Below are 25,555 nucleotides of genomic sequence, written 5' to 3' on the forward strand. Positions count from 1 at the left end.
AAAAAAAAAGAGAATATTATAGGTACAGAAAAGAGAAAAAGTGTTGCTCTCTCTATTAACCAGAAGCACCAAAATTTGAGTTTACAGAGGATGTGTCTGTGCAATCCTGCACTGAGGTAAATCATTCTGCAGGGAATATTAAAAGCCCCAATTCCTGAAGTTGAGGAATTGGTGGGCATTTCTTGGCACTCAGTATGAGTGCTACTCTGCAGAATTGATGGCTGTGTAAACACACTCATAATCTGCCAGTTTGCTTTGTTTTAATAAGGCATGAATATTTCACAGGAAAAAAAAATCTGCCCTCTTCTTTCACTGTTCTTGTTCCCTTCCTTTCTTCAGTGATAGAGGGCAAAAACTGGTGAGTTAATTAGAACCTGACAATTGTGCAAAAGAAAGAAAGTAATATTGAAATTGCAGATGCATCAAGAAAATGACCCAGATTATCATTTGAGATTCTTAAACCCGAGTTAGATTCAGAGTTATGTTTTTTGATAGGACCTGTTTCCTTGTGATTGTTCATGATACAGTTTAATCTTGTATTTTCTGCTGCAAAGCTCAGCTGGAAAATACACTGTAGGAATTAAATTAAAGGCACCTTTTGTCCACTGCACATAATGTCTGGTGAAGAGGTCTCACATGTCCAAAACCGCATCTCAGTTCATAATCTGATTTCTCTTAAAGCCATACCCTGTTCTGATGCCAGCACACACAGGTTTAGGCTGCAGTGATAGACAAGTAGGGGAATCTAAATTTTATGGTGGTGTTCCCAGATCGCTCTGAGGATGTCTGTGCTTAACAGAGTGGATCAGGGACTTTCTGTGAGTCTCCAGATGCATCAACTCATGAATCACAGCCTGGTACACAATGGGAGTGTGTAATGACTGAAAGAGTGACCCCAGCAGAGCCCTTCTGGTGCTCCTGCTGCCAGGGAAAAGGATTATGTTACACCAGCAATTTTCTGTGGATGGGCCACAATAATAATAAGGACTCTGACCATCAGTCATACAGGGTACATTAATTTACTGCCAGAATGAATAGGCTAACAAAACAGTTTATGTTACAAAGGGATTGAATAACTTCTTTTTCACAACCTTGCTAACCAGGCTTCCCATCACCAGACGTGAAGCCATACCATGTTTTGTGTTCTCCAGGCTTCAGTTCCCACTTTGCTTGTGCTCAGTCTCTTTTTATTATACTTTACTCCTAGATTATATTCTTAACATCCAGTTGACTGGATAATATCCTTGTTGTAGAAGAGTAAAACTTCTTTCTGTCTGTTTTCCCCTTATTTCCTGAGAAATTCTTTATTTTTATGTTGTTATTGTATCTCATCCACACTAGCCAACCATCTGTTTGATTTGCTTTGTATCTCTTTGTCTTGCTATGAGAGTGGGTAAGAAAGGTAGAATCCAGTACATGTCCTACTCATTTAAGCAGAAAGGTTGTGTATATAAAATACTTTTACTTTAGCTGTGTTCAGACCTGAAGAAATGCCTGTTTCTTTAGAGACTCCATTCCCAAATTATTTCTGCCATTACATGTGACATAGAGAAAATGGCCTAGACAAGTTGAGGGGCATACATTCTGGTTCTAGATGTACATACTTTAAATGCTAAAGATAGCATTTGCTGTGCCAGGAGAGATGTGGGCTGGGGAGGGGCCATGAGCTGAATGGTTAATCCTTGCAGGCTGCAAGAAGATCCTGAAGGACACAACAGGAATTTTGTGCTGCAAGCACTGTTCTGTGTATTTGCACAGCACCAAACTATCACAACAGTGCCCCAGTTTCCCTGGGGCTTATAAATGGTGCTCATTGTACAGTTCACCAGCAATAATAACATACCCCGTTTGGGCTTTTCATAATTAGATTGTTCTACTCTGTGCTTATAGGAAATCCAGTTAAAGTTTGATTTCCCTTGTTAGATCAATAAGAAAATGATCTCTTCAACTTCCCAGGAGGCTGTTTCTGGTGTCTTACTACCTATTTGACTGTTAGTGGGTAACTACATTGAGGATAGTGCATACTTGTTTGTTTTTCAGTGAGTTGAGAATTTAGTGAAACAAGTCAAGTGTATTCTTAGTGCATCCCTTTTTATTTATACATGCATGTACACATGCATCCAAGTCCCATTTGTCCAATTTCACAAAACAGTTTGTCATCCCAGCACAGCTCCCCTGTGGTCCACTCTGGTAAGCCAAACACCAGAGAATTTGTTTCTACTTCTTGTCAATCATGTTAATATTTCTCGTTTTTTTCTGTATGGGTTTTACTGCCAATAGATCAGTGCCTGCCTTTGCAATTGGGCTGTGCCTGGGTCCTACTGTCCTGCTTGCCAGCAGTATACTTCACTGTTGTACAGCCCTTTCTTGGATATAAAGCACCTTTGCTATTAAAGACATTTGGAGCTCCTTTGTAATGTGCCTCTTGGGAAAACCAGAAACATCTTCCATGGCAATACTATATAAGGTTTGTTATTTCAAGAGCCAGAGCCATGAGGGACGTGCACTCATGTTTGCAATGGCTGCAGAGTGTTTGGCTTCATCTTGTTTACCAAAGAAGTTCTTAAAACTTTGCAAACGTATCTGTGCTGTGTGAATCATTTGGATGTTCACAACTTCACTGGAAATGAGTGTAGACAGGTTTCCACTTGCAGTTCCTTCCATTATTTATTTCTCATTAATTTAATCCATTAAATCAGTATGCTCAGAAAAAAGTATGATAACTTCCCAAGTTTTTCCTCTGTTCTGTCTCTCAGGGCTTTTTCCCCTGGGTCATAGCAGCTAGGGTAAACTGGAAGAACATCATTGCAGCCTGTCTTCATCCATAAAAACACTTCAGCTGATCCCATATTGAGGCACAGGACAGAGGTGGACTTGGTCAAATAGCTTAGATCTTCTCAGGACTGCAAATCTCAGCTTTGCAGACTGTATCATCATGGGCAGTGTGAGTTCTCAATGTGTGGCGTGTGATCCATTGTCTGATCTTCAATCTCTCCTAGATGCAGACAAGTTGCTCTGTCTGTTGCCTCAGGTTTTGAAAATTATTTTGTTTGAGAGTGTTTAAATCTGGGGGTTTACTTCAGACTGTCTGTAATTATTACCTCCTACCAGATAAATGTGTTTCAGGTGACTTGAATGTAGCTTGCTATGTTTTTTCTCAATATTTTATTTCTTTGAACAACATTTTATTGACATGCGTCTAGCTTCAAACACTGAAACCTGTGGGGAGCAGCTAAATGTTTTCTTGTATTGAAAGCAAAAGCTATTTTAACTTTGTGGGCTGAAGGATAATAAGGTATGATTTATTTGTTTAGAAAGTTCTTGACATTTCACAAACACTCCCACTATTGTAGAATTGGTCGCTAATACATTATTCCCTTTACTGTATACTGATGGGGAAAAAGCACGTTAGCATTCATCAACTCCAAAGGCCAGCTGGGAAAGCCCCATAGGAAATTCTGGTCAAGATATACACTTTTCTTGACCAAGTGAAATTTTGACAAGCCAAACCAAAATTTTAGTTAACAAAGGATGAAGATTGTGAGGTGAAATGTTAAAGGTGTATCTATGTAAGCATTAAGGGAAGGCACAATACATTATGGGAGAATTTTCTTCTAGCTCATACCCTTGCTGCTCTTGGTTCTCCATTCAGGGAGTCCAAATAATTAACTGATGATGGAGTTTCAACTGGAAACTGGTGGCATGCTGTGGGTGCATCAGAATGTTTGACCTCCAGTGCATTTCAGTATGGATTTTTTTCCATTAAGCAAGATTTGTAGCAATTTTCCTTTTAATCTTGAAAAACAGAACTGTAGCAAATGGAAACTAGAATTTTCTTCTTTAGATTTGATTTAGAAGTTGTTTGAAAATTATAATTGATGAAGCCATAAATATACAGTAGTTAGGGAAACAATATATTTTTCATTCTGAAATAATAATTGTAACAGTAATGATGCTAGTTCTTTAAGACTTCCTCATTAATGGTATCCAAGGTGCTTCACAAATAATAGCAATGAGATTTGATTGAAAAAATTACTCAGTGTGCTGTTTCTTGGGACCTCAGGAAGAAAGGGAGTGTTGGAAGAATACCCCTCATTCACAAAATGCTTTAGATGGAATGAATCATGACAAGCAGGAGAGGAGAGGAAGACTTCGCAGTGAAGCTTCAGGAAGTGAAGTGATCGAGTAACTTAACATACAGGAGTGAGGGAAGGTAAAACTTTAAAGAGGTACAACAGCTCAAGTGAAGGAGCAGCCTGTGACCATGAGTGGTGGTGTTGATGAGAGGGCGCATCCTCAGCGGCAGGACTGAGTGAGGTAGACTCACAGTGTGGAGGAACAGGCACTCAGGTCACCATTCTGCATGGACCAAGGCCATGAAAAACTCATGTGAGCAACAGAGTAGCTGATTGATATTTCCCAGAGGTACCACTAGTGTAACTGAGGCTAACGGCAGCATGTGCATGGTCCTGTCTTTGGCACAGGGGCTGGATCTAGGACATAGAGATGGGCAGCCTTTTTTTATGGCTCTTGGGCACACATCAGAGAAAGGGAACAGGGTGGAAATCTAAAGTGAAGTGCTTATCTTCTTTTTCTGTGGTTCAGTGCAAACAAAGACATCCCTTGGAGAGACCTCATTTTCAATTTCAAATCTTACTTAATATAGTTCCCTAACTGAACAAGTTTGTGATGCAGCAGTGGTACAGCAGACCTCATTTATTTAGCACATCTGCTTCTGGTGAGTGTTCACGTATCACATTCTCCTAAAACCTTCCATTCAAGGATGACATTATGCTTTGGTAAAGTTCACTTTAGTGCTAGCAATCTCATAAGAAATTTTCTTGGTTTATCATACATTCTTGTTTTATCATAATGTTTGTGGAAAGCCCACAGATAGTCTTAGCTCAGTCAGGTTCTGAACATGTACTTTTCTTGAAGTCAGTGGGGTTGTTATTATCCAGTTTCCAATTTAAAACACTGATTCTTATGAGAACAGTCTAATTTCAAAACTCTTTCAGGAACTTACAGCCTGTGCTGTCCTTCTTTGCTGTAACTGCCTCATGGTGGGAGCTTTGTCTGCAGAAGACAGGAGTCCTTGTAGGCCTGGCAGCTACACAGCACAAACTGTGCATTAAACTGGGCATCTCCAGTTCAGTCTTTGGTTAGCCAGCAAAGAGGATCACCTTCTACTTCAGATGTTCCCCACAATCAGACACTTCTGCTTCTGTGGCAGATCTGGTTACCTGTAGGGAAAAATCAAGGAGAGTTTAGCCCTGCTTTCTCTGCCCTCTCCTACCTTCTCACTAGTGAAAATGGTTGTACTGAATATTGCACCACCTTTGCTGGCACAAGTGGCTGATTTAGACATGTAACTGTAAGGATAGTGGAAAAAATTGCCTCCGAGTGTGGAGGAAGCAGACTGAAGGATCCTTGAATGATGAAAAAGGGGTGCTGGCTTTTTCTCCCCATCAGAGTGCAGTGGTTGTAGAGGCCAGAATGCAGCTTGCTTTCTTGTCTGAAGAGAGGGATTATACTCATCAGAATGTCATAGGAAGCTGCAAGTGATGCATGAGCACTCACTTTATCTTTCTCAGTAGGGAGATTGTGTGACAGCTGCTGGGCTTGTCTCAGTAAACAACAGATCACAATACTTAAACACTCTGCAACATCCTCAGGAGAACAAGAAGTCTTTGGGTTTGCTCAGAGTGGGGCTGTGTGTGGCACTGCTCAGCCAAGTTTCAGCAGCTGGTGGTGGGGTGCAGGGCTGTGGCCACATGACACTGTGCAGAGCTGTGTGGGGTGGCAGACAAGGTTCTTGAGGAGGGGAGGAAGTGTCAGGGTGGTGTTGGTCCCAGCTGACAGCCAGCTGAGGAAAGCCAAATCTATTCTTTCCACAAAGTCCTGTGCTATGTAGACACACACCTTGGTCCTGTCAATCTCAGCCGGGGCAAATGGACATGTTTGTGTTTCATGGACACACATCCATATCCACCACTCCTGCAGCACTGTGGCATCCCCTCTTGCTCTTTATTTGCCATGGCCAAGGAGAACCTGATATGGCGTATTTGAGTCACCCTCCCTGGAGGTATTTAACAGAAGAGTAGATGGGGCCCTTAGGGATGTAGTTCAGTGGTGGACTTGGCAGTGCTGAGTTAATGGACTTGATGACCTTTAGAGGTCTTTTCCAACCTAAATGATTTTATGTTAGTTGGGGATTGAGGCTTGGTGGGCCTGAGCTGTAGGAACCATGCTGAAGAGGGAAGAACCTCTCTTGAGTTACAGGACTTCTTTCCCAATCCCCAGCCTGAGGCCTAGGGATTTACCAAGTGAAAGTCTCCTGGCTTCTGGAAGTCTCCCAGCTTTGCCCAGGTCAGGTCTGGATGGAACTTCTGCCCACTCTTCACCATGTGCAAATTAGGAACCCAAGCGAAACAGAGAGGGATGAGACTGACCTCTCTGATGGAACAGAACTGCTGCATACTGTAGAAATGTGCCAAATTGGGAACGTGAATTGCAGTCCTTCAAAATCCTTCCTTGAGGTGGCCCCAGGACAACTTACCAGCATACTGACCCATACTGGAATTTGGCACTAGTTCATGCTTATTATTTAGTGTTTGCTTTATCTAGGATTGAATCCCTGGGTTCTTCCTCATATATTGATGTGTTTTGCCAGCTGCTCCATATTAATAATAAAAAAGTAAATAAACAATCAGTTATAATTGTACTTTTGCAAAAATTGGGTTAGGCCAAAGTTCTTATTCTTCATATTGAAACAATTTAGTAACATTTGTTTTGAAGAAACAATTAAAATTTAGGAAATAAAGAGTCAAAATGCTTGGTATGCTATACTTTGTGCCTACTGTACATCACATGCGTTACAGATAATTATGCCTTGATGCACCAGACAGTATCACTAAACTCATTTAACAATTAGAACCACTGAGACATTAAATAGTTTCATGATTTGCTCAAGACAGAGAACTCCTGTGTCAGTGCTATTGGTCTCTTGGGACCATGCCTACATCTCCAGCTGTCACTTCTCTCTTGGGGTGGAAGAAACTCAGCAAGATCAGTTCAGAGAGAAGCTGTAGACATTAAGGAAAGCGGCATAAAATAATCCAGATCTTTAAATGTTACTATGTTTATTGTGATTCCTATGGCTCTGTGGAGGCAAGACCTGAGTCTTTGGTTTGGGGATTTTTTTTCCTTCAGGATGACAAAAAACAGAGCCTTTTCTTCTGTGCTGTTCTATTCCTTGGTGGCTGAGGGATAGGACTATTCCTTCTTTTACAAGACCAAGAGAAAAAGACTTATTCTTTATTTTCCCAGTCATCTCCTATACACATATTCTGGGACAGTTTGGAGAGGGGCATTAGCAACTCTTGCTTCTTGGATCTCATGGAAGAGGAATGGCTCACTGCAAGCTGCTATCACAGTGACTCACAGGCAACTCATGGGTTAGTTCATTGTTCTTTCATCTGAGAAGGGGCTTTGTAGTTGGTCAAGACAGGAAAAATTGTTTGAGTGGGCAGGAAATGAGGTAGAAACATGTCTAGAAGGTGAAAACTGCTAGGAAAGAAAGCAGGAATGGGAGGAGAGGTGAATATGGGGTCAGAAGGGTAAACTGAATGAAACTATGAAACTGAGACAGCTGGAAGAACATGTGAGTTGGGTTTAGGTACTGAGGGGAGAGAGAAGGAAACTGCTGGTTTGGTCCATTTTTTAGGAGGGCATGTATTCTGTCAACCGCCTTCTAAGTCCTCAGAGCTGTGAGTGGAGATCAGAGATTTGAGAAGACAATGACATTGGAAATTGCAGCAGTTGGGATGAGGATATATTTCATGTACAATTAAAGATTTCAATGAATCAAGTTTAAAGAAAGAGAGAGAGAATACCAGCAATGAGGTGGAGGTGGTGATGGGAAGACAAGACAGCAGGGTGATATGTATGTGTAGGAGGACTTCTGGGGTAAAGCCAGATTGAGTTTTTGGCCTCATAAGTAAAGTTGAGCTCTGAGTGCTGACACATTTGTTTGCTCAGCTCTGCCCGTGCAGCAAAAGATTTCTCCCTCCCTTGATAAATTTGCTAAATTGTGGAGTGGTTTTGCATTGTGGAGGCTACTCTTAAAACTCAGCATGGAGTAGGAGTAAAAGTTAATGTCCAAAGTCTATTGCACTAACCTGTGGTGTGACCTACAACTGAGCTAAAATTTCAAATGAAGCTGATATTAAAATATGATTCACTGTCAGTCCAATAATGTTGTAATTTCATTGTAGCATCTATGCATTCTTGGAAATGTCCACACTTGCAGCATTTGAGAAGACAGGTGATAGAATGGCTGGGTAATCATTAGCTTTCTCAGCTTTGGTTACAGCCCTGTTTGCCTTGTCTCTGAGGGGTCTGGTCAGGGGCCCACACACAATGGAAACTGTGGCCTCAGTCTCAGCAGGCAACTGTCTGCTTCATGGAAAATCTCTGAATACTGAGAATAATTGAAGAAGAGGATGGTCTGAGATGGTAGGTCTGATTTAGAAAAGGGGGCATTTCATCAGTCTGTACCAAAAAGAGAGCCTGAGGCCTTTCCTTGTTTTACAATATGATTTGCATCTCTTGGTCATGGTTCAAATCCAACTCTGAGAGTCCTCCAGCCTAGTGGGTGGTCTGAAATAAAACTGAGTGGTTTAATCACTATACATCATCTGCCCTGTGCCAAGGCTGAAGCAAACCAAAAGGGGATATTGTACAAGTTACAGGAGTCATGGCTGCCATCTGAGCCTTGCCAGGAGTGCTCCAAGACACACACAGTAATTAAGCATGTCCTGAAGTAGTAAGGTGAGTTAAGAGAACTTAGAAGAGACCATGTTGAGGCAGTAAGGGAAGCATTCAATGTGTGCTCAAGTTAGCACTGCAGAAAAGGTCTGAGTATCTGCAGAACAGGTACTTCTTTATTGCCATTGAGTCTGACAGGTCCAAAGTGCTGTGTATGCTCTACTTCATTGCAAAATTTTACCACTGAATCAGCCTGTTTTACAGAGCCTTACATAAGGTATGGGATTCAGGTTATCCTTTCTGGAATGGGGACCCTCTGAACTTATCTTTCATAAGGTCTTTTTATGATCTCTTTGAAGCTTTTCTGTGCAGTTCTAGGATAGGAGCATGGTTAGTCTGTGCTTGTGGGTATACCCTCCTTTTACACAAAGAATCCTTGGTCCTGTTCAGTTTAGTTTCTTTTGCTTCAAATAGGAAATCCTTGCTGAGAATTATTTTGCAAGAGCTGTTGTTGAATAGCACTGGGTAGCCATACTCCATGCACCTACAATGGCTTTGCACTTTCAAGGCATGGACATTTAATCTCTCTGCTCTTGTGTGATGTGTGCTGGACACTCAAAGCTGTTGCAGCCTGCTGGGGATGGTAGCAACAAGTGGCTTAAGTGAGATGAAGCAGTGAATGCTGTCCTTCAGACAGGGAAGCCTTAGCTCAGTGTTTACATATTTCCTTCCTCCAGAACACACAGAGTAAGGGTGAGGTGGGGAGCAGTTGCTTTTGAGGAGATGAAGACTCAAGTATTACCAGAAGGTGGTAGGAGGTGATCCAAAAACCACCAAACTCAGTGGTAAACTGCCAGTGATTTGGAAAGCTTCTGGATCAGGCCCTTAAACCCAGCTCCTGCAAATTGGCTTGCTGTCCTTTGTGCAGCTGAGTAATCCTGGTTCCAGCCTGTGTTCTCAGAAAGTCAGAGCAGAGCAGTGTGCTGGAAGCTGCAGGGACCACCCTCTGAAATGGCAGAGGGCCTCTTTTCACCTTGCCTTAGGCTTGCATAATAGCTGAGCACCACTGTGCCTGCAGACTTACATTTCCTTCAAAACTTTGTCTTCTTTGCAGCTGGATACCTGAGCCACCTTGAGCTGTAGAGGGACTCGCAGTGCTTTGGAGGTTCTGACTCAGATATCTGGAGATGGATGGTGTTGGAAGCTATTAAACTTTTGTTCGTTGGTTTTCATGTGGAGGAAGTGAGAGCACAGATCTTTAACCCCCTGGAAATGATTAGAGACAAGAAGCACAAAGGAGGCCTTGATGAACATTTTGCCCCTAAGCCATGTGGTTCCAAGTTTTCCGCCTCCTGCTGCCGACATGCAAAGCCAGAGCCTTGGTTTTAAATTTTTCATACTGTTTTTAAACAGATACTTTTGCAAATGTAAACATACCCCAGCACTGAAGGTTTCCAGCCAAATTAAAGAGTCAGCACTGGAAAAATCAGCCTTCAGAAGAAGGTCAAATACAAGCAATCTCTGGAGTTCATTGGGTCCATATGTGTAAACTTCAGCTAATACGGGGTGGACCTAGGGCTGCATTTACCTTGAAGTACTGAGTTGGTTTCAGAGTGAAGCTGAAAATGTTTTTAGGGATGCCTGTGGTCTAAGCAGTAGATTTGAATGTGTTGAATGAAAAAAGACCCATGTCCTGATTCTTGGTTGCAGTTGCATTCCGTCTTAACAGGAAGAAAAAAGTTTGGGAAGGAAAATGTGCCATTTGGCATGAATTCTGACGACTTGCATTTATACATTGTTATGTGGGACCATGCTGGGTTTAATAATCTCCAACTACATGCCTATAAAAGCTTAATTTTGCTATGAGGATGCATGCCTTTCAGTCTTTAATTTAATAACTGGGAAGGGTTTCTTTATAAGTTGTACCACCTGCAGTACTAATAGAAATCAAGACACTGCCTGTTATTTCTTGGGCTTGATTGGCATTTGAGCCAACTTGGAAAGATTCAAGCAAACTACTGCCTTTAATTTTTAAAAAATTATTTTTACCTGTAGTTTGTCAGAGCTTGCCATTAAAAGGAAGCACTGATGAGTGTACCTCTCTGAAGTGATGAGCTTTTGCTTAGAGCAGCAGATGAAGAAATATTCTTCCTGCCACTGCACTCTAATAGTGGGTTAGTTAGTAGGAAAGAGTCAGTAAAAGAGGAGGTAAAATGACAAGAGAAATTATGGCCTAAAAGCAGGATCCTTAAAAGGTATCATCATTATATAGCAATTCTCTAATCCTACCCCTATCACCAACAGAAATGCCAAAAGATCTGCAGCACGTCAGCCAGCTAACCTGCCTGAAAGGTGTTATTGTTGCTGGTTCTGCTGCTTGGCTCAGAAATGTCTCTGCAGCTAAAGAGCTACAGAAAAAGAAGTCAGAGTCCCATTAGGAGAATGCCAGAGGTGAAACTGCAGTGCCTCCCTCCTCCCTGGTGCTAGTACATCATTAATGGTCCCAGAGGAGTGTAGGAGGATGCTTGAAGGTTAGAGGAGTTATTCCTTAACTCATGCCTTTTCATTGAAGAGCAGAGGAGGTATATGTATTGTGTGTGGTTACACAGTGTGACAGGAATGCTGAGAAGGGCTGAAACCCTCCAGCCCCAGCAGCAGAGCTTTTATTTTTGTGAGGATGGAGGTCTCACTGTCGGAGGGGCCCTGGCAGCGTCCAGTTAGGCAGGGCATGGGGCCAGACCAGATGGTGTCCAGCTCCATGGTGAGGGACTGTAGGAGCTGTTTTGAAACATGGTGGTGTTCGGGGGAGAGGCAGAAGCTCCATGACAAGGTCCTGCTTTGGAAAGAGAGGCAGGCCATGTAGACTTCAGAGACTTTTTATATGTGTTTTCTTAAGGTTTCAATAACTTAAGGGCTTGATTGAGGTTCATCCATCCCTGGAGGGAGAAAGGACTTGAAATTGCTCAACAAATATCCCTACGTCAAAGGTTTCAAACCATTGCACATCTGTAATCCTGTGAAGCATGCCAAGACACCACAGGCCTTAGTGAGATTCCTCATCAGCATTGTCCTCTCGCCCCTGTGGAAAGGGAAACTAATGCCTGCAACAAAGTGTTTGGACCTGACTGCCTTCAGTGAGACTTCTCAATTTATCTTTGGGAATATAAAATGACAGTGGAACATGTTTTTTCCTGAGCTCTTTTGAACTGGTCTGAACTACATCATTATTGTTATGAGTCATCAGGTCATTGGCCTGTGTATTGGTATCCTGTTGGCATGAGACCAGAAGATACTACCTTCCATGCTGAGCCTCCTGGATCTTCAACAACCAGTCCTTGAATGAGGCAGGGCTACTTGTCAACAGGTCACAGAGGGATTACAGTCATAGTGATTTGGTCTCATCTGTGCCTTGCTCCCTGAGTATTTGGTATTCTCCATGTATTTTACAGCCAGAGTAGTTAACAAAATAAATTCTCAAGAGAAGTCCTCACAGGAAAGTTGGATGACTTTCTGAAAGATATATTTAAATCTATTCCCAGTTATTTTGTGCAATAAAGGTGTAAGGTGAGAGACTGAAATTCTATGATCTGTAATATACACAAGGTCAAAGTTGGTGGTGGTATTGAAAGATGAGATGCTGTGAATGCCCTGGAATCACGCCTGAGGGTACACTAAAATAGAAATTCACCTTTTTTCTTTTAAAACAGGTATATATTTTTTTAACAACAGGACTTCCTGCCCTAGATTGCTCAGTTGATGTTAACAGATGTAACTTCTGGAAGAGCTTTGTCTCTTTGAACAACGCATAGCCAGATCTATTGCTTTGCATTTAACCTGTGTGATTGCATTTTGGACAGTTGCCTAGATGGCCAAATCCAAGGCAGTTGATAAAGCCAGTCTCAAACCTGTGCAATTGCTCAGCCACAGAGATGCTGTGATGACACCCAACATCCCACCATCCAAAAATGAAGGAAGGATTTAGCCGATAGGCTGTGAAATGCTAGGTAAAGTGAAACATAGAAGAGAACCTAAGACCTGAATGAGAAGGCAAAATCTGTCATTGAAGCAGCCAGGTCTTGCATGCTTATCACCAGTACTCTAACTTGGTTCTTCATCAGTTCCTTTTCTTTCTGGCAGGCAGCAGTTTCCCTTTGGTTAGCACGGAAGGCAAGGCTGGGGAGTATTATGGCAGGCAGCCTCATCCCTTTACACCACTTAATCCTGACACTGAAGATGTTTCCTCAGTTTTAACTTAGTAAAACTGAGGTGCTGTTGCCTCTGAAACCAATGCTGACACTCCGTTGTGGATGAGAAAACAACTGCTGAGACAGCCTTGTGTTTATGTGTGGGGTTTTTGCACATTCTGCCGAGAATCAGATTATACAGAAACCCTTTAAAGAGGTCATTAATTAGCCTTCCCTTGACAGATAACTCAGTAGGAAATCCATTAGTGGATGTCCAGGTGAACTCACTGCTTCTGGAGCAGCTTTACTGTTTTCTGCTTTCTCGTTTTCATTGCAGATCTGAAGCCCTGGGTGTCGAATTTCACCTATCCAGGTGTGCATGACTTTTCTCAGCTTGCACTGGATGCCAACAGGAACCAGCTCATTGTGGGAGCAAGGTAAAGATAATCTTTTGATGAGTTTAAGGTTGCTGCTCAAGCTCCTTCCCTGCAGGTTCTGGCTTCAGAGAGTGTGTATTCAGCTTATGTGGCCAGTTTCCCTCTTGAAAAGAAAGCCATAATTTATGTAGAGGGATTTAGACATCCAGTATAATTGCAAAGAAGAGAAAATTACTAGAATTAAAAAGAAAAAAAAAAAGATGCAATCAGAATGACTGGTTAATGAAGCAGCATGCTGGCATCTCACTCAGTATTGTGGATGTTAGAAGAGCTACAGTAAATCATTCTGCATCGTCTCTCTGCCAGCACAGAATTTGACTTTATGGTTTATTTGCCATGGCAAGACTTTCGCTCAGAACCAGGTTCACCTACACACCTTTGTGTGAGTGATAAAGCCAAGGTGAATGGTTGCTTTCTTCTCTCAGAATCCACTTCAGAACCTCTTTGCTTCATCTGGCTAATGTAGTCAGATCCTCACCCAATGGGTTCTGGTGCAACTCTTTCTTCTGGCCCATTGTATATAATTATCATATATTTTCCTTTATTTTTAAACATTATTTTTATTTAGGATGTCACAAGAGGAGGGGGGAAGCACATAAGCACAGGCAAGGTCTTACAAAGTTAGAGCTGCATTTGTAATGGAGAAAAGAGCTATGCTTCAGTGAAATACTATATGTCAGAAGTGGTTGAATCATGAGTCCCAACAGCAACTATTTTTATTGCATAATAAACAGATAAGACAAGCAAAAAAAAGAAAAAAAAGATAGTAAGCATGGTCTAACAAATCAGTTAAAGTGTAACACTAAGATAACATTGTGGTATCAGTCTCTGCTATTAACAAAAGTGGAGGGAGAGTGCTTTCTTCCCAGTGTATTCAGCAGTAGAGGCCAGGGACGTGAGGAACAGAGGTGGAAGAACTCATGGTGTGAGCAAGAGAAAAGAGCAAGATATGTAGCAGAAGGAGAGTTTTATACTTCACAGAAACAAGTGAAGTGTGATTTAATATACATTTTCTGCCTGTATATGTGCAGTAAATAATAACACTTACCTTCCTGTAGCTGTTCAAATTGCCAGAGGCCCTCCTGCTTTTCATACAGAAACATTTTACATTTCAAGCTGCAGCTTTACTTGTGCTGGGATCTTTAACTAGAAATTATTAATATTTATTACTTCAGAAGAGCATTGCTTTGGGAATGGCTGTGAACAGTGCCTTCTGCCAGGCACTGCACAGGCACAGTGCTCTGAGGAATGTGTGGTTTACATAATTGGGCTGCATGGCAGGTTTCCCCCACACAGTCCCTCACCCCTCCTCAAACCCCACAGCACGTCCTGAAGGGACTCTCTGCCTCCCTGAGAGTCTGTACGAGTGTGGTTAGACAGGGGTACAACATCATCACAAACAGGGGAGAGACAGCAAAGCTGGCTTCCCAGTGGAGGTACACTATATTGCAGGGAATGGCCTCATGAGGAAGCAGTGACAAGTATTTATAGAATTTGCTTGGAAAAGTCAGTTTTCATGAAGCTCTACCCACCTGACTGGGAGACTGAAAGTTTCAGTGGTGCCGCACGGCTGCGCTGAGCAGTGCAGGGTACCTTTAATGAAGATGTCATTTCTCAGGGTGGTTTTTTGGTGTTTTTTTTTGGGATACACATAATTGGTGTGGAGAAAGTGGGGAGTGCTGAACCCATTTTCTCATCTCAGCTCCACCCTGTGGAAGGTGGGAGAGATTCTTGAAAACGGGGTGTGGGTCCTTGGTGCTGCACGGCTCTGGATGCGCTGAGTTCCTGGAGCTGTGCCTGAGAAATGGGAAGGGGAAGTAAAACATTTTCTGTTCCCTCCTTCCCTGATAAATCCACACCTTGTTCTGGACTATTTTTAGGGGTGATTTTTTGAGTCATTAGTTGCTCGTGCACCATCTGCTTGAATTTGCAAATGAAACAATACCTCAAAGAGATAGGAGCTGTCTCTATCCATCTCTGCAGGGTGTAATTTATGAAACCTAAATTTAAATGTTAACCACGTTTAAATGTGCTGCTGTAGATCATATTAGTAGTAATGCCAGCTATTCTGGGTTGTGGAAGGAGTTTGGGATCAGGGTGGCGTTTATAAGTACTCCCACTTCTCAATTTCCTGGTTAGCATCATTCTCTTAGATGATAGAGTTATAAATTATTTCAGACTACTTCTGTCTGTCTCTATTTAAAAGCAGCATGACCTCACCACAGCATCTTTTTGGCTTAGTTTGTCCTGTGTTTCAAAGCTTCATAAAAAATACTTCCTAGAAAACCCAGGGGTTCACAAGAGTTTTTGGTTTCAGGAATTGGACACAGTGTGACTGAAACTGTAAGAGGTATTGAGGACATGCCATGCAGACAGGGAGCTGGAATAACATGAGCCTCAGATTTTTAAGCTTTATCCTTATCTAAGAGCCCTCCTTAAACGACTGCTGTCTGAGAGTAAACCAGAGGAGTTTGATAACTCCACTGCACCAAACACCTGCCAAGTTTTAAAACCCAGAAACAAAAGAATTAGTTTCAAAAGCCCACCATGGTTTCTAAGCAACGTATTTACTTGTCACATCATTTGTAAAATCCAAACACTTGAGAGAAAGGATATGAATAGTTTAGAACATTGTAAATTACACTACCCATATTATGAGTCACATTTCATTAAGTATAAAAACACACATTTCAAAAATTCATAACCTTCATTTTGACTCACAGTTCACATGTTTTGTTTTTGTTTTGGATATAGTGTTAGTGTTTTAATATACTGGGTTTTTTTCTGTGAATGAGTGATTGTTTTGAAATATTTGGTGCCTTTTTCAGGTCTTACGCACAAGTGATCACCATTTGAGCTTACTTTAATGGGAGGAAAAACTATAATCTAGACCTCATTATTGGTGAGAAAAAAATTGAAAATATGGCCACAGTGATTTCACCTGTCTGTTGGAGAAGCAGCGCTCTGCTGTGTCACCTGTGCTGTAGGCAGGGTGCCCAGGCCCCAGGGAGTGTGAGTCTTGTGGAGAGGGACATGGTATGGCTGTGATATTCCACCTCCTCAAGGAGCCTTATCCTTGGGACTGTCTCATTGCTGGCTGGGCACAGACAGAATCCAGTAAAGAAGTGAAAGACCCTGCTTGGAAGCAGGCCAAAAATCATACTTCAGAAGAGCTCCCTGGTGAGGACAACATAAAAGGTGTGAAGGGGGGTGGTTGAGACACCGTGTGACAATCTGGCACAACAGCAAGCTGAAGGGAAACAGCTTGGACAACAGGAGGATGGCACCCAAACAAATGACTGTACAGAGAGTGGCTGGGAAGTCCTAAGGGAAACATTTGACTTTTCCCAGAAGGAAACTACAGGGGTGTGAGCTCGGGGCCATAGCCTGATGGGGCTGCGGATGCGAGAGGCAGGGCTACAAGGGTCAGCCATTCACAGTGAGTGGAGGTATTACTGAGGAAAACCAGCCAGAAGGCAATCATGGCCAGAAGCCCTCAGTTCTGCCTGCCAAGAGGGCTGTCAGCTCCATCAGGAGATGGGAAGGATCATCCCCCATGGCTGTCACACAGGGAAGTGCAGCTCAGGAGCCCTTATGACAACTGGCTGTTACCAACAAGAGCCCAGATGTAGAGAGTAGGGAGCAAAAGCTGCATCGGGGACTCAGAACTGGCAAGTAAAGTGCACATCATTATGGACTGCCAGACTTCTCGGCAATAAATGTAAAATTACTTAGCTGCAGGTGATGCAAGTCTTGATGCTGGACAGAGGTGATTTTCATACTCGATTTAGAGCTGATCTGAATGTGCCTGTTACTGCCAAGTAGATAGGAGGAGATATCACACAGTCATAGAAAGGCTTGTGTTAGTAAGGACCTTAAAGATCATCTAGTTCCAGCCTTCCCACCATGGACAAATACAGCACCCACTAGATCAGGTTTCTCAGGGCCCCACTGAAGCTGGCCTTGAACACTTCCAGGGATGGAGCATCAATATGGTTAGTTTGGGAAGCAGGGAAGGCGCTGTATGAATTTTCAAGCGTTGTTTCAGGGGAAGCAGCCTAGGCACACCCTTTTTTGACTATTATACTTCTGACTGTATAAAAGCATTAAAAAACGTCTGGATCATGCAGGCTTAGGAGCTGAAGGCTGTGTAGAATGACTGATGTCCCAAAAGAGTTTCTTCAAGTTGCAGCTTACAGAAATATGGCAAATTGTAAATATATTCTAGGACCCTCAGCCAGAAGGTTTGGCACCCTAAGTTTATTGAAAGTCTCTGGTGTATGATAGATTAGTCTGTCAGGAACCAGGTTACATGCAGATTTGTGGCTGAACATAGGCTCTTTCCTGCCTGTTTGGCAGAAAGCTCCAGAGCACTGCAGTAAAATGCTCAAAACCTGTGCCTGTCAGAAAATATCACTCTTACCCTTGGGCAACTTCAATCCTGTCCACATCTGGGCTGCCACTAAACCTTTAAGTCTCCATAGATAATGTCTAGGCAAAAAGCATTTTGCAAACCAGGAAATTCAGTGGCAGCAGTTGGGTCAGAGTAGTTCCACAAATCCACAGAGTATAAAATCTGTCAGCAATGCTTTCTATTGCTAAATGATCAGGGCCCCTCACCAACATTTATTCTCACAGGGCTTCAGTGAGGCAAGAAAGCACTAATAATTTCACACTATAGATGGGAATCCAAGGCCAAGAGGGATTAAGAGCCACCCTGCCTTGTGAAAAGGCTGTGATGTTGTGGCACATAAATATGTAGCATATCTGAAAAGTAGTGCAGTACAGTGCCGAGCACAGATATCCTGCAGTGAGACTGCACTTTCTGAAGATACCAGTCAAGGTCTGCACAACCTCAGTCTGCACTTGACTAATGTGGACAGAGCCAAAGCTCTTCTCTGGGCTCGGAAAATCCATGGCAGAGGTGTAATTTGGACCCCTTACTCTTGTATTGGTATTTTAATCACTTGCTCCCAGCCTTGGCTCTCCAAAGAAGATGCAAAATGTACATGAAAGCCTGTGAGTCCCATGCACTTACACTGGGAAAGTGTGGCTTCAGCATGGCCAGAAAAGTCAAGTTTCATATAGCACGGAGAGACTAACATGCAAACAAGCCAACATTGGGCACAACCACGTGGGCACAGCAAACAGTTATGTAGTACACAGGTTTGCCCTGAAACAGCCAGCAGTGGTGTGCCATTTGTCCCTGTTAGCATCTGCCTACAGGATTTTTCTCAATACTTTTCTGAAACAATGGACTGAACCATTTCTGGTGGCTTTGCGCTATTTTTGAACGGTCTTACGCCAGCTTTACCCCCTGCTAAGTCACATTGGGCTGAGAAATTACCTTGCCAGTAGAGGTATTAATGAGGACATGAGCAAGCAAAGAGCATGATAATGTTTTTGATTATAAAGGTAGTGCAGAGAAATGGAGAGAAACAAATGCCTTCCTTCTTACTGTGATTTTTCCTATCAGACAAAAGAATGCTCTAATTAAATTTGCATCCTCGTATCATAGACTGGAGAGGGGCAGATAACATGGTGATGTGAGGGGAAAAAAACCCCAAATCAGTCTCTGAAATTAACAGAAATGTTTTTGTTTTTTTTTTTTTAAGACATTGCTTGACCTGTGATGTAAAGAATGTGGTGAAGGTGAGAAAACTGTGATTAGACACTGCAGCTAGTTAAATCTATAATTGGGGTGCACAGTTTCTTCACAAAGGGAACAAAAGTGTGATTTAAAGTGCAGGTTTTACCCTCTCTGGTTGAGCCTGAGATAGTTCAAAGGGAGATTTTCCTCTCTGATACTCTGCCAGGTGAGGTCAGCTCAGCCCTTGTATAAAGTGTGGAGGGTGAAGCCTCACTGGGGTGTCTGTTTTTTACCTAGAGGGTTTGCTTTCTTCTGCTGGTCTGCAACCAGTGTGAATTTGGCATACCCTAAATCTATGCTGTCCCTGACTTATATCCCTTGGGGAGGAGAGGAAAAGGTGTGGAAAAGATGAAGGACAGTTTTTGTAATTATGGGATTCTGGGAGGTTGAAAGCCTGGCCCAAATTTTGTTCAAAGTGGTTTTTGTTTTTTTCTTAGTTAAAATTTGTGCATTTTTTCAAGCACAGAACATGAATTTTAGTTAACTCAGAGTAAATAAATAAAACAAAATGCTATACTGCAACACTGTCAGGTTGTTGGAAGGGATCAATGTGCAGAAGAAGCTGCAGCTGTAGGAGGACAAAGGGGCAGTTTTGCATGTTAATGTTGTACATGCAGAAGAGGATGAGGCAGTGGAAGTCTCTGGTCTGTCATCTTTGTCAGCAGGGAAAACAGCTGGTCCTTCAAATTGCCTGCAAGGCAGCACTGTCCACCTCTCTGCAAGTGACCTCAGCACTGTTGTGGGGCTGAGCACTTTCACAGCCAGTGCCTGCACAGCCAGTGCTGTGTGAAAGGCAATCTTCATGCAGCACAGACTGATAGGAAGCATCTTTACACAGCAAATTGCAGGCCTCACTAGAAAAAATATCTCATATTCCAGATAAAATGAAAATTGGTGATACCCTATCACGAAAGCAGCCACCCATAAGAAGCTCACTTGCTTTAGTAACACACTGAGAATAATTAAGTTTGAAGATTGTATTTCTGAGGGTGGGATAGGTGCAAACACAAGGTCAGGATACTTTGGCAAAAGCCTTGGAGACTTGGACAGAATGTGTTTTACAGCATCACAAAATGGGGCTGCAGAGCAATTTTCCTCTGCATTGCTAGGAATACTTTCTCTTGCTCTGGTTAACGTAGAGATGTGTCACTTTAATATGGCACAGCTCACCACAGTGGTTTGCATACCACTTTACATCCAGATGTTTAGGTGCTAAGCCTACTGTTTTGTGCCACTGCAAAGGTATAAAAACCCAGCAAAGAGAAGGGATTGTTGGGCAATAACTTAATCCCACCAGCCAAGTCTATCAATATTTACATACAAATCATGTTGAATACATCCAGAGAACTGAGGAGGTTTATCAGCCTAAGTAGGCAGGTTGGGAGGCTGCCAGGGAAGATTTGAACAATAATCAGTTCATCAGAAGAAGAGGAATTTTATGTTGTGACTTACTGAAATGATGGGCAAATAAGAGAGCAAAGGTCTCTGTGTATCTTGGAGCCATATCAAGGTGCAGTAAGTGCTCTGTGACTGCAGCTGGATAGGAGAGGAAGAGAGGAGCTGTCAGCCACATGTCAAAAAAGACTTGAGGTGGCATGTGGGATAATAATGGTCTGAGAGATGGAGTCACTCTTCAAGGAAAATAAGAACAAACCCACACATGCGCTTTGAAAATTTGTCTCAGTTCTCTGAGGTTTTAAAGAAACTCATCTAGTGAAAAAGAGGGAAGGAAATATAGCAAAACATAACAAAAAAAAAGGAAATTGACCCTCATTTGATAAATATATTCAAACAATATTACAAAAAAAAATCCCAATCCTCATTCTTTGAAGTGTCTCAGGAGCATAGCAAACACTATAACCCCCAAAGATGTGGAATCACTTTGCTGTGAGGCTTTGCCTCTCCTGCCCTGGGGAAAGAGAAGGGCCAGAGACATCAGAGCCAGCTTGCTGTTCCCTTTGCAAGCTGATGGAAGAGGGGACAAGGCTGTCAATCCAAAGGCCAATCCCATTTCTGCTTCTCCTCTCCCCAGCAGCATCCATCCATCTAGATTTCTGCATATTGGCATAGCCCAAGTGTGCCTCAGCTTTGCTGTTGTCCTGCCTGTTCTGCAGCTGTGTCTGCCTCTTTTGACTCTTCCTAGACTTGGCCCTGAATATATGGCATCTAAAGGAGCATAGCTATGCCATGTGCCCTGTGCCATTAAAGCTGATGGTAGTTCTCCAGTGAATGCAATATAGAGGAATTTCATCCTTGTTTCCACAGAGAAGTACTAACTGGGCTTCAGTGCAACACAGAAACAGTAGCTGAGCCCCTGGCTTGATTTAGAAGCTGTTTAATACAAATTATATGCTGCCTGCAAAAGGATCCTCTTCTAAGAGTTGTTTCTCTAGCTCCAGCTGAATTTATAACTGAGAAATGTTGCATTGGGAAAAGCAATGCTTCATACAGCAACTGCATCATATTACTGTCTGCCATTTAGTATGGTTCTCTGTTGTACATCTATTGATTTTTGAGGAAGAATGATGTATTGGACAAGTTTTTCTTCAATAGAAACAAAATTACTAGTGAATAAGGATCCAGCTTGTAGGGTAGCTGCTGGTCCTCCACCTTTTCTCCAGCAAGTGTTTGCCACACGCTTCAAATGAACCACTGGAGTAACATTGCAAACAGATTGTCACACTCTGGACCAGACATTTAATGAACTCCTTCTGAAAGCAAAGGCCAGAATGACCCTTCAGGAGCTGGGTTTCTTGGTATGGTTGGCTAGTTCCGAAATGTGGATAACCATCTGAAAAGTTCAGCCACAGCTGGACCTGCATAGAGGCACTGTGCGTTAATCTAGCATGAGATTTGGTAGCCAAGAGCCCTGGGGTCTGATCTTGATTCCATCACTGGCTTGCTGTGTGCTTTGGAGAAGGTCATTTAACCTTTCTCTGGCTCATTTTCTCCATTAGTATAAGGGGGGGAATGATACTAACCAGCTCCTTGGGAGTCGTGAAGCATGACTAAGCTGTGTTTGTCATGTGGTGTGCAAGTACAAAGTATATCTAAGGCCTCCAGCAGCAAAGACAGGAAGAGCTGACAGGAGTTGCTGGCTCCTAGCCTGAGGCTCAGCCCCAGCGCGTGGCTTCCAGGAGTGCCAGAAGGGAGCATTAGTTGTCATATGCATAATTCCGTGTCTTGTTTCATATCACCCAAAGGACCCCTGTTCTGTTAATTATTTTTCTTATTATCTACTCTGTGACAGTTGTGAGAGCCTCTTGCAGACCTGAACCCTGACTGCAGCACAATCCCACCCTGAGGAGAGGAAGTGTGAGGGAAATGCAGATCTCTTCTTCTTGACATCCACTGATAGGATGCACTGGGATGGTTTGAAAGTGGGACAGAGAAGGTTCTGACTGGACATTAGGAAGCATTTATCTACTGAAACAGTCTATTTTATTTTGTTTTATTTACACAAGGAACCTCTTCCCAAAGCACCATGAGCCTATCTGAGGCTCTAGTACCTCACCCAGGCTTCATGGTTGTATGACAGGAGCAGTGCAATATTAGTCCCCAAAAGGGACAGTAACTCCTCACTCAGCTCTCTTCAACTTTCCCTGTCCTGGTTTTGGTTGGAACAGAGTTATTTTCTTCTTCATAGTTGGTAAAGGGCTGTGGTTTGGATTCAGTATAAGAATAATGTTGGTAAGTCACTGATGTTTTAGATTTTGGTAAGCAGTGCATATGCTAAGTCAAGGACTTTCCAGTTTCCCATGCTCTGCCAGGGAGCAGATGCACAAGAAGCCAGGAGGGTGGCTAGGATAGCTGGCCTGAGCTATCCAGAAGAGTATCCCAGGCCCTGGAACAGCATGCTTGTGTACATTAACTGGGGCAATTGGCCAGGAGGGGCCACATGCTGCTGGGGGATGGGCTGGGCATCAGGCAGGGTGGAGTGAGCAATTTTATTGTGCAGCACCTGTGTTTCTTGGGCTTTATCCCTCTTTCTCATTGTTGTTATTGTAACAACAACAATTGACGTTGTTTCAATTATTAAATAGTTCTTATCTCAGCCTGTGGGTTTTACCTTTTCCAGTTCTCCTCCCAATCCCACTGAGGAAGGTGGGAGTGAGTGAGTGGTTGCATGGTACTTAGTTGCTGGCTGAGGTTAAACCACAACATTCTCTCAACGTGTATTTTTTTATGCCTGATCAAACACTATTATCAGCTTCTGTTGGCTTTGTTTCTGCTAGCAGAGTAATTACCTAGAAAGAGAGGGAGCTTAAGACAGCCTGCTCTGTAAGGAGGAAGGGGGGAACTACTCACACCTACTATAAGGTGCAGGGAAGTAGCAACAAATGAGCAGGTGTAACATGTAGTGATAGAGACCACCTGAGTTAAGGCAGCATGTTGTTGGTTTCTGTGTGCATGTCCAAGTCCTGAGAGGTTCTGGTGGTGGTCAGCATGTGGGCTCTCATGGCTCCAAATTTGGTAGCAGGGGTTATTCTGAAATACAGAGAGGTTTTCTTACCTGCTTGGTTTGTGAGGAGTTAGGAAATGTGAACAAGCCTCACTCATTTAAATAGCAAAAAAAAAAAAAAAAAAAAAAAAAAAAAATTCTGAAGCTAGGACAGCCTTTTATTTATAAATGATCAGTCCATCAACTGCAGGGATGTTCCTCTTGATCTAACACAGCAGAACTGAAAAGCTGCTCTCTCTTAATTAGGAGGAAGCGCCTTTTAATCAGCCAGTACAGTGCTGAGAGAAAAGAGGCACTGAGAAGGAGGCCTGAATGAGGGACTGAAGCATGTTGCAATGCTTATGGTTTCAGAGCTCCTAAGCCGAAGGGTTTCTGCTCTTGTTCAGGCACTCTTATTATGTGGCTTCCCAATGGAAAGGCTTAAATTTGTCTTGTATCTTTATTGCTCAGTGGCATCACAGACCAAGTGCTCTGCCTTCAAAGTAAATGGTTTCAAGGCCAGGCAACGTGTGAACAAGTGCATGGGCACCATGTTACAAAGTTCACCCAAAGTGCTATTGGCTACATGAAATAAATACTGAATAATTGGAAATGTCATGGCAAACAGATTTAAGTGGGTATATTCTTCCACATCCTTTCCTGAATGAAATCTCAGCTGCTCTCTTGCTGCTCTAGTATGTGTTTTGTGGTACCAGGCACAGTGAGCACTTAATCATTTTACAAGCAGCCAAATACAAATTACTTAGCCAATTAACAAATACTGTAATGTAGAGGATTTCTGTTGCAGCTTGAGTCTCTTCATATGCACACAGGATAGAGCTCCCAGTTAAGAAAGTGATTCAACATCTATTCATGAGTGTAAATGACACTTCAGCATAGGTTTACATGCTGTGCCCCAACTTTGGGTGCAAGTTATTCTCCTGACTAGGGCATAAATTAATGGTCCAGAAGATCTTCTCCTGGTTGTGCTGCAGATATGTTCTGTGATGTTGGCTAAATTGCCCAATCAGTGCTGTGAATTTAAATGAGAGTGATGTATCTTTTTCTTTCTTCTCTATATATTCAGACGACAAATTCTTTAAGCCTAGGTTTTATAGAGCAGGACAGTCTTTACAGAAGCTAACTTTGTATATCTGAGCTGGGGAATAATAACCCACTGCAATCAGAGATGACAGAGAGGATCTGCCCTCAGGCTGTTTGAACAGGCATTGGCTGGGAATCAATCTCCAGAGGAACCATCATCAACCCACTCTGTGTCTTAATGCAACAAAACCACAGCCTTGCCTGAAACTTCAGGGCATTACTTTTTAAAATGGGCATTTTCAGAAAGGCGCTGATGTTTATGAAAAATAAGGTTAGTTGTAATAATAATTAGTTTGAGGCATAATGTCATTTGCCCCAGAGTACTCAGAGGAGTGTAGTCACTTGGTCTGGAGATGGCTGAAATGCAGCTAAATCTAGGGTAAAACAAAGCTTGGGTTTAATAGTGTGAAGTTGTGTGACCTTTTAGGACAGCAATTAAGAAGGCTGTCCTTTCCCTCCAAATTTGTGTACCAGCTTTTCATACAGAAGCAGGAGGATATTAGAATATCCTGGCTGCACCAGGCAATTGCTCTTCTGGCCTAGTCCAGTGGGTTCAGTTTAGGGGAGAAAGGAATTAACGAGCATTCACTTACAAAAGAAGATGGGAGGGAAAGAAAAAGGAAAAAAAAGACCAAGAAGGTACCTTATGCATTCATGTGGAGATCTCAGCGTTCTTATATACTTCTTAATCATACTCCTTCAGCTGCTCTAAATTATAGTTCAGTAAGGTATTAAACAGACATAACTTCAAACACAAGCAAGAAAAAAAGACACAAATGGGGCAATTCTAGCTACAATAAACCATGCCTGTCATTCAGAGATCTTGCTCATTCTTGGACTGAAATTGCTGTTAAAATGCAATTCATAAAAATGGCACTGTCTGATTCAGCAGATGTTTTTCTTTGGCATTATACTCCTGGTACAGCTTTACAGAACAAGTATGGTTAAAAGAGCATGTTATTAATTAAAG

The 25,555-nt window shown here is 42.5% G+C and overlaps 1 protein-coding gene and 1 long non-coding RNA gene across 9 annotated transcripts in view; one reads left to right on the forward strand and one right to left on the reverse strand.

Moving 5' to 3' along the window:
• The window catches only part of LOC137476932 (uncharacterized), a 541,698-nt gene extending 517,719 nt beyond the window's left edge, over positions 1-23,979 (reverse strand). Inside the window, exon 1 of the long non-coding RNA XR_011000726.1 lies at positions 23,966-23,979. This is a non-coding gene — a long non-coding RNA (uncharacterized lncRNA). The remainder of the gene's footprint in view (positions 1-23,965) is intronic.
• SEMA5B (semaphorin 5B) overlaps positions 1-25,555 on the forward strand; it is a 280,124-nt gene that overhangs the window by 147,694 nt on the left and 106,875 nt on the right. For all 8 annotated transcript variants that reach the window (XM_068195396.1, XM_068195400.1, XM_068195401.1 and 5 more), the window contains one exon: positions 13,291-13,390. In XM_068195396.1, the coding sequence (XP_068051497.1) occupies positions 13,291-13,390 (100 nt within the window). The remainder of the gene's footprint in view (positions 1-13,290; positions 13,391-25,555) is intronic.

This window comes from Anomalospiza imberbis, chromosome 7 (assembly GCF_031753505.1).
Source record: "Anomalospiza imberbis isolate Cuckoo-Finch-1a 21T00152 chromosome 7, ASM3175350v1, whole genome shotgun sequence".
NCBI lineage: Eukaryota > Metazoa > Chordata > Aves > Passeriformes > Viduidae > Anomalospiza > Anomalospiza imberbis.